Genomic DNA, 10,000 nt, shown 5'->3' with positions numbered 1-10,000 from the left:
ACCAAAGGCATGTGGTAAAAGTAAGCATGCGCTAATTATTTTAAAACCTCTTCTCACTCCGGCACTTACCAAAGGCATGCAGTAAAAATGTGAGTGTGATGTAAGCTTGGACCTTAAATCGTACTGAATAGCTCTTAATCTTTTTCCCTTTTTACAATTTCAAATGGCCAGTATTGAAATCAGCCTCCTCCATTTTGAAAATGATGACAGGGGAAGTGTCACTCGTGAAGTCACGAGTTTGACCCGGCGGTAATAATAAGCATGCGCTAATTATTTTGCGTAGCAAGTTTGACCCGGCAGTAATTCAAGGCAGGCGCATACTATATGCCCTGCGGCAATTCAAGGAAATACGGTATTTAAGTGTAAAAAGAAGTCCGTCAATAATAATAATAATGATGCGTCCTAATGTGAAAATGTCATTTTTCTAACATTTTTAATCATTTAAGTGTCAAAATAAGTTATTATTAATACAAATAAAAATCAAAACATCAGGTTGTATGGTGAAGGTGTCATATTTTAGCAGTCTTAATCCTCATTTAAGTGTAAAAAATGTTTTTTCTAAAACATAAAATTATTCAGAATGTTAAGGTATCATTTTTCTTACATTTAGAGATGTCATTTAATTGTGAAAATAAGTCACTAGTGAAAAATAAAATTCATTAAATAATTTATAATGTTAAGGTATCAGTTTTTCTCATATTTTAATTGTCATTTAAGTGCAAAAATAAGTTATCACTAAACATAAAATTAATGAAATGATTTATAATGTGAAGGTAGAACTTTCAAACATTTTTAATTGGCTTTTAAATACAAAAATAAGTTATTAATAAACATAAAATGTATACAATAATTTATAATGTGGAGATATCCTTTTTCTTACATTTTTAACTGGCTTTTAAGTGTGAAAATAAGTTATTACTAAAATATTTTTTTAATGTTAAGATAACATTTTTATTATATTTTAATTGTCATTTAAGTGTAAAAATAAGTTATCACTAAAAATAAAATTTGTGAGATAATTTATAATATGAAGGTTGCATTTTTCTAACATTTTTAATTGGCTTTTAAATGTAATAAGTTATCAATAAACATAAAATAATGTATAATGTGGAAATATAATTTTTCTTACAATTTTAACTGGCTTTTAAGTGTAAAAATAAGTTATTACTAGTAATTTGTAATGTGTAGATAAAAAACTTTCTTACATTTTTAATTGTCATTTAAGTGTAAACATAAGTTATTACTAGCATAATTTATAATGTTAAGATAACATTTTTCTTATATTTTAATTGTCATTTAAGTGTAAAAATAAGTTACCACTAAACATAAAATTAATTAAATAACTTAGAAAACTAAGGTAAATTATTTCTACTAATTTTAATTGGCTTTTAAGTGTAGAAATAAGTTATTACTAAACATAAAATGTATTAAAAAAATATAATGTGGAGGTATAATTTTGCTAGCATTTTTAATTGGCTTTTAAGTGTAAAAATAAGTTACTACTCAAACGTAAAATTGTTAAAACAATTTATAATGTGGTGCTATAATTTTTCTTACATTTTTAGTTGTAATTTAATTGTAAAAATAAGTTATCACTAAAACATAACATTAACAAAATAATTCACAATATGAAACTAGGTTTTTTGTAGAGAATAAATTATGAAAAAAACACTTAATTGAACGGTTTAAAAGAGGAGAAAACACCAAAAAAAATTTAATTTAATTTTGAAACATTGTTTATCTTCAATTTCGACTCTTTAAAATTGAACCGAAAAAAATGAAGAGAAAAACTAGCTGATTCGAATCTTTTTGAAAAAAAAAAAAATATATATATATATATATATATATATATATATATATATGTATATATGGAACATCATTAGTCATTTTTCCTGATTAAGATTATTTTTTAAATTTTGATGACATGTTTTAAATAGGTTAAAATCTAATCTGCACTTTGTTAGAATATATAACAAAATGGACCAAGCTATACTTCTGACAAAGACAAATCATTATTTCTTCTAGATTTTCCAGAACAAAAATTTGAAACGAAATTCAAGACTTTGAAATAAGATTTAAATTTGATTCTACAAAGTTTCTAGATTTGCCAGAATATTTTTAATTTATTTTAATCATAATAAGTTTGAAGAAATGTTACACAAATATTCTTTGTTGAAAAAACAGAAGCTAAAATGAAGAATTAAATCAACATTTATTTATTATTCTTTACAATAAATAAAAAAATACTTGAACATTGATTTAAATTGTCAGGAAAGAAGACGAAGGAATTTAAAAGGTAAAAAGGTATATGTGTTTAAAAATCCTAAAATCATTTTTAAGTTAGTATTTTTTCTCAAAAATTGTCTTTCTGACAGTTATAAGAAGCAAAGTAAAAAAAATAAATTAATTTATTTATAAAAGTGAGGACCAAGTCTTTAAAATATTTTCTTGGATTTTCAAATTCCATTCGAGTTTTATCTCTCTTAGAATTAAAAACGTCGAGCAAAGCGAGACCAGCTTGCTAGTAAATAAATAAAATTAAAAAAATAGAGGCAGCTCACTGGTAAGTGCTGCTATTTGAGCTATTTTTAGAACAGGCCAGCGGGCGACTCATCTGGTCCTTACGGGCTACCTGGTGCCCGCGGGCACCGCCTTGGTGACCCCTGGTTTAGAGTGTACAAACAGTTTTAGTTATATTGTAAAACCTGCAGACGTGGCTCAAGAATCCCTTCGAGTAGTACCGCTATGGACGGCTAGAAGACCGAACGGCACTTGTACTTCCGGTTGAAAGGACTAAATGGAAGGACCTGTGTCCAAAATACGGTGCCAGAGCACAATAAAACATCTTCTTAGTGTATTTGCTTGTTTAGTTTGTTTAATGTTTCTTTTCCACAAAACAGCCACAACATCTCATAAGTTGCAGGGTCCAAAGTGTAGTGAAAAAAGTACCGGAATTTACGGTAAATTTGAACTGTCTTTTCTTCTGTCCTCAGCCTTGCCTGCGCGACTCAGGCGACTGTTTGCGGGAGAACATGCACTACATGATGAGGTCCCTCCAAGACCTGAAGCAGCTGAGGAGGACGTGTCCCGCAGCCTGCAGACCGCCGTGTCCTCCTGTCCCTCCTGTCAGCGTCCTGTCGGCGGTCCCTCACGCCGTGTGTCGGCCCAGAGAGCTGCGGTCCCGCCTCCGCATGTCCAGCGCCAGCACGGCCAGCACCTACGACTCGGCCTGCTGCCTCGCCAGCCCCCTGGAGGAGGAAGACGAGGACGAGGACCAGGACGACGCGGCCAGGAGTCGTCTCGGCTTGAACTCGCCCAGCAGCCGCAAGAGCTTGGACTGTGATTCCGGCTACTCCGAGGCCTCGTGGCGAGACGAGGGCGTGGTGCTGAGGAGGACGAGGAACGTGCGGGTGTCGTCCTCGGCGTGCGTCCGCACCAACAGAGCGCCGAGCGGACGCGTTCGCCCAAAATCCACCTCAGACGTCTGCCTGGAGCGATGGACGCCCTTTGACGATCCAGAGGACTGGGCCAACGCGCTGTTGACCAGGGGACGCAACCGCCAACCTCTGGTCCTGGGCGACAACAGCTTCGCCGACCTGGTCCAGAACTGGATGGACCTCCCGGAATGTCCCGAGGCGTCCGAGCCAAAAGCGAAGCCGAGACGGCGACTGGGAAGGAGCCTCCTGGTCAACGTGAGGAGGAAACTGGCCGGACTGTCGAGGAGCGTGGAGGAGAGGGTGAGGATGAGGACTACGGACTCCCCTGTTAGCAGAGACGCGTCCAAACGTCTTTCGTGCCCCGTTGTCGCGGCGGAAACAAAAGCACCTTTTTTCCACCAGTCCCACTCTGCCATTCACCAACTGGACACAGACTTTTACCAATTTGCTGCCCTCATGAAGACGGGCAGCAGGCAGCCAATCATATGCAAGGACATTATTGGCTACGTCTGACACTCTGACATTTTTGGACTCCCAGAAGAATATGAATCTCTTATCCAAGCAGGACTTGTTAAGTCATGTTCAAAGACTACCTAGGACAGCTAGAGTGTGGTAAAGCCTGATTGGATGAGAGGCCAATGGTCCAACCATCTATTCCATTTCTCACTTTTCTATACTTGACATCCAACAATGAAGTCCTCCCGGTGACAAACTCAATAAATGCAATAATGCAAAAAATGCTAGTGTTTGTGCTTTTATTGCGTAATGTTTGCTCATAAAACCAAGACTTCATAGCAAGCGTTTTTTCACCTGGGGACACACCCAGAATCCTTCACACGACACAGGCTAACCTCCTTCAACCTCCAAGGACAAAGTTACAAACTATGGGAGACCGGGCTTTCTGCTCCGCTGCTCCCAGACTGTGGAACGTTCTCCCTGACCACCTGAGGGCACCACAGACTGTGGATGCTTTTCAAAAAGGCTTAAAAACCCTTCTTTCTAAAAAAGCCTTTTTATAGATATATGCATACTGGTTATAGTTATTAGGCTGCTTTATTTGTGTTATCTGCGTTCAAAGGACTCCGGCTTATTAGTGATTCCCAAAGCCCAAAAAAAGTCTGCGGACTATAGAGCGTTTTCATTTCGGGCTCCAGTACTCTGGAATGCCCTCCTGGCAAAAGTTCGAGATGCCACCTCAGTAGAAGCATTTAAGTCTCACCTTAAAACTCATTTGTTTACTCTAGCCTTTAAATGTCCCACTCTCCCTTGTGGAGGGGGTCCGGTCCGATCCAGTGGCCATGTACTGCTTGCCTGTGTATCGGCTGGGGAGATCTCTGCGCTGCTGATCCGCCTCCACTTGGGATGGTTTCCTGCTGGCTCCACTGTGAACGGGACTCTCGCTGCTGTGTTGGATCCGCTTTGGACTGGACTCTCGCGACTGTGTTAGATCCATTATGGATTGAACTTTCACAGTATCATGTTAGACCCGCTCGACATCCATTGCTTTCGTCCTCTCCAAGGTTCTCATAGTCATCATTGTCACCGACGTCCCACTGGGTGTGAGTTTTCCTTGCCCTTATGTGGGCCTACCGAGGATGTCGTGGTGGTTTGTGCAGCCCTTTGAGACACCAGTGATTTAGGGCTATAAAAGTAAACATTGATTGATTGATCTTTTTATTATTATTAATTATTATTTGTATTACACTGAAACACTTTGAGGTTGTTTGCTCAATGTAAAGTGCTTTTTACAAATAAAATATATTATTTTTATTATTATTACACCATAGCGGCCCTTGAATTCAGTTCAAAACTTGGGTATTTTGCTCATTTTAAGCATTATTTCACAGACGCATCATTCATTCATTTTCTACCGCTTATTCCCTTTTGGGGTCGCGGGGTGCGCTGGCGCCTATCTCAGCTACAGTCGGGCGGAAGGCGGGGTACACCCTGGACAAGTCGCGACGTCATCGCAGGGCCAACACAGATAGACAGACAACATTCACACTCACAACGTTCGCTATTTCCTTCAACAACAACACTACTAATCATGGCAGACTTCATGGAAGACAACAAAGATACCAAGACATTGATACAACGTTGATCACACATACGTACATGTCCTTTAAAACTGACTTTGAAACAACGTTGCAAAATAGTTGTACATACCCTGTTTCCATATGAATTAGAAAATTGTGTTAGATGTGAATATAAACGGAATACAATGATTTGCAAATTCTTTTCAACCCATGTTCAATTGAATGCATTGCAAAGACAAGATATTTGATGTTCAAACTCATAAACTTTATTTTTTTTTGCAAATAACAACTTAGAATTTCATGGCTGCAACACGTGCCGAAGTAGTTGGGAAAGGGCATGTTCACCACCTTTTCTTTTAACAACACTCAATAAACGTTTGGGAACTGAGGAAACTAATTGTTGAAGTTTTGAAAGTGGAATTCTTTCCCATTCTTGTTTTATGTAGAGCTTCAGTCGTTCAACAGTCGCTATTGTATTTTACGCTCCATAATGCGCCACACATTTTCGATGGGAGACAGGTCTGGACTAATATTACAGATGAAAAATAATTCCTATCTTTAAGGAATTTATCGGTGCTCGGCTGAAGTTAATAATCATAACAATGATAATAATCCTTATTTTCATGTCAACACTGTTTGTATATTCCTACCAACACTACACGGTTTCATTCCAATGCTCTACGTCAGGGGTGCCCATTACGTCGATCGCGATCGACTGGTCGATCTCGGAGGGTGTGTCAGTCGATCTCAAGCCAGGCATTAAAAAATATACATAAAAATGAGCAATCATCAATCATACCAAGACTTTACTTTCGTCAGTTGTTTGACATTCTCGGCACCCGAGGATCTTGTGAGATGACGCTGGCTGCTGCGAGCTCATATTTAAGAAAAAAATCACTAACAGGGCGGACGCAGAGAAACACATTTTATTTCTAGAGACTCCGTACCTACTGTCAAAACTCTAAAGACCGACAGCACAGTTCCTGTCTTCACCATAAAAGACCTGTTTCATCCTGCCTGTGCTAACAAAATAAGAGTCTCAGAAAGCTAGCGTGCACAAGCTAGCAAGCTACGGAGTTTGATGCCAATGTATTTCTCCCCCGCCCTCAGCGACCGCTTTCTCACTTGCTTGCCCACCCGCACACTCACTGACGTCACTCACCTGCTGCCAGACATTAAAGGGCCACACACATATGCTACTCTCATAACAAAGTGTTTAAAAACGAGTATGCAAGTTGGACAAATGAGATGCCAAATCCAACCACTTTCATGTGGTATTGGACAGAAAGGAGGACTTTTTTTTTTCCTCCATTTGAAAATGCGGACGTTATCAGCACCACTGTCTAATTCCAATCAATGCAAGTCATCAGAATCAGGTAATACACCAACTTATATTCTTGTCTTCATGAAAGAAAGGAATCTATGTGTGTTAAACATGCTTGTATTATCATTAAACACCATTAACTTGTTAACAAAAATGTCTCTTTCATAAATAAATACATATAAATTATAAATAGGAATGAGGTAGATCTCCTCGACTTGGTCAATTGAAAAGTAGCTCACCTGCAGAAAAAGTGTGAGTGCCCCTGCTCTACTGGTACACTGGTGTTTCCCAAAAAGTTGGATCCATTGCGGTTTTTCTGTTCTTACTCAACAAAGTAATTTAGTGAGACTTTATCCAGCGAGATGCTTGCTGAGGTCATCTCCCTTGTGTCAGCGCAGGGGGGGGGGGGTGAAAGGAGAGGAGAGGCATGCGTCAAACTGACTTTATGGAGCATAACATGTCGTTCTACCTCATTTAACACAATTGTTGTTTCAAATGGTGGCTACACACACACACACACACACACACACACACACACACACACACACACACACACACACACACATGGCCCATTGGAGGGGGTGTGTGTGTAATTAGAGAAAATAAGAGCTCTTAGAAAATAGAAAATAGATACAAGGGAGTGACATACGCACAGAGATAAGCTAATGATCGCTTCTTCACCTTTGCCAGTTCTCATGAATCCAGAGGAGAAATAGCGGCAGACATGACGGAGATAAGAGATCATTCTCATGCTCCTTGCCTGCACTTCACTCAGTCATAGTGAGGACTACAACTCTTATCAGGACACAGCTGTGGGAGGAAAGTGTGTTTGGTGATGCTGCTTAAAAGTATGAATGAATATAATATATCCATCCATCCATCCATTTCCTACCGCTTATTCCCTTTCGGGGTCGCGGGGGGCGCTGGCGCCTATCTCAGCTACAATTCTTGTTTTTCATTGACTTGATAGACTTTAAACATTTGAAAAAAGTAACAATAATTGTGACAATCTGTCATTTCATTTCTGTTAGTTGTTCGTGTTTTTGTATTTACTTCCTGTTCAGTGCTCTTATTTTGTTGTATTTCCTGTTTTATTCACGGAGCACCGTTGTTTTTCTCTTTTCGTTGATTGGCAGCGGTTCACACCTGCTGTCAATCACACTCGTGTCTATTTATGTTTCACTCGAGCACTCCTCAGTGCTCGATGATAACATCTATATTGAGAACATTTTTTTTTCCAAGATGCCGCTGCTGTAGTGGCTGCTGTAGGCAGGAGCTCTGTGCTCTTGTGTTATCCTTTTGTGTTTCCCTCTTGTTTTCATGTCTTATTATATATTTTTTTTCTTTTTGGTACGGGACTCTTTGGGACTGTGTGACAAGAGGTGCCACTTTCGTGACCTCTGTGGTGCTTTTTTTGGGGACTTCTGGATCTGCCTCCCGGGAGCCTTTTGCCCATGGAGACCAGCTGCTGGGTGTCTGCCACACCGGACTCTGTTTGGAGGGACTGGAGGAGATGCGGATGAGGGGACAGGGCTGCGGAGCTAGCACTGAGCGCTGGGACGGAGAGTCTTCGCGGTGTCTCGGCTGGGTGAGCAGGTGTCGGACACCTCAGTCACCTTGGACGTATCCTCGCTCATCCATGCGGACTGGACACTGGCCGAGAGTGGAGTCGGCTGTCTTGGTTGCTTTGTTGGGTCTGCTCCTGTCTCTGGCCATGCTCCCTCCACCCTAGCGGACGATGGCGTGGAACACCGCAGAGGCCACCACAGTGGATATGTTTATTTTACTTTTTATTCATAGCTGTATGTAGAAGTGTCTGGTTGTATCTGCTGCTTTAATGTCTTTAATGTCCTCTGTGTTCTTTGATGTTTGATGTTTCCCTCTTACACACATGGAAGAGGGATGTGTACTATGGCTATGAGTTGTTGTTTTTTCCCTTGGCCTCAGTCTGCACCCCCTCTCCAGGGCCCAGGCTAAGACCGATTTTTATTTTATTTTATTTTAATCTTCTATTTTTTTCTCCCACCCCCCCCTCACTTGTTTACCTGTATCTCATCTTTTTTGTAAGGGGCGCTGGAAGCCGGCAGACCCGTCAGCGATCCTGTTCTGTCTCCCTGTAATGTTTGTCTGATCTTGAATGGGATTGTGCTGAAAATTTTAATTTTCCTGAAGGAACTCTCCTGACGGAATAAATAAATTACTATCTAATCTATCTAATCTAATCTAATCTAATTTATCTGCACGACTGCTTTATGTTTGCTTTTGTTATTTTCTTATGAGTATTAAACATTCTTACCTTCACTCAACCCTCCTGGATTCTTGCATACTCGGGGACACACAACAGCAGACATGCGAGTTCCCAACAAATAACAACAGGATCATGGCTGATGCCAGTCACCCTCTGCATAGTGTTATCAGTAGCCAGAGGAGCCTGTTCAGTCCATTCTGTCCACTAAAGACGCTGAGATCATTATCCATGCGTTTGTTACGTCTCGCCTCGACTACTGTAACGTATTATTTTCGGGTCTCCCCATGTCTAGCATTAAAAGATTACAGTTGGTACAAAATGCGGCTGCTAGACTTTTGACAAGAACAAGAAAGTTTGATCACATTACGCCTGTACTGGCTCACCTGCACTGGCTTCCTGTGCACTTAAGATGTGACTTTAAGGTTTTACTACTTACGTATAAAATACTACACGGTCTAGCTCCATCCTATCTTGCCGATTGTATTGTACCATATGTCCCGGCAAGAAATCTGCGTTCAAAGGACTCCGGCTTATTAGTGATTCCCAAAGCCCAAAAAAAGTCTGCGGGCTATAGAGCGTTTTCCGTTCGGGCTCCAGTACTCTGGAATGCCCTCCCGGTAACAGTTTGAGATGCCACCTCAGTAGAAGCATTTAAGTCTCACCTTAAAACTCATTTGTATACTCTAGCCTTTGAATACACTCCCTTTTTAGACCAGTTGATCTGCCGTTTCTTTTCTTTTTCTTCTATGTCCCACTCTCCCTTGTGGAGGGGGTCCGGTCCGATCCGGTGGCCATGTACTGCTTGCCTGTGTATCGGCTGGGGACATCTCTGCGCTGCGGATCCGCCTCCGCTTGGGATGGTTTCCTGCTGGCTCCGCTGTGAACGGGACTCTCGCTGCTGTGTTGGATCCGCTTTGGACTGGAGTCTCGCGACTCTGTTGGATCCATTATGGAT

The 10,000-nt window shown here is 40.5% G+C and overlaps 1 protein-coding gene across 1 annotated transcript in view; it reads left to right on the top strand.

The window, feature by feature from the left end:
- LOC133544463 (PAK4-inhibitor inka2-like) overlaps positions 1 to 4,185 on the top strand; it is a 5,187-nt gene extending 1,002 nt beyond the window's left edge. The window contains exon 2 of the mRNA XM_061889808.1: positions 2,994 to 4,185. Coding sequence (XP_061745792.1) covers positions 2,994 to 3,950 — 957 coding nt within the window. The 3' untranslated portion in view covers positions 3,951 to 4,185. The remainder of the gene's footprint in view (positions 1 to 2,993) is intronic.
- Positions 4,186 to 10,000: the final 5,815 nt, after the last annotated feature.

The sequence above is a fragment of the Nerophis ophidion genome, linkage group LG02, assembly GCF_033978795.1.
Source record: "Nerophis ophidion isolate RoL-2023_Sa linkage group LG02, RoL_Noph_v1.0, whole genome shotgun sequence".
In the NCBI taxonomy this organism is placed as follows: domain Eukaryota; kingdom Metazoa; phylum Chordata; class Actinopteri; order Syngnathiformes; family Syngnathidae; genus Nerophis; species Nerophis ophidion.
The sequence above is the reverse complement of the archived record's forward strand: the minus strand, read 5'-3'. Positions and strand labels throughout refer to the sequence as shown.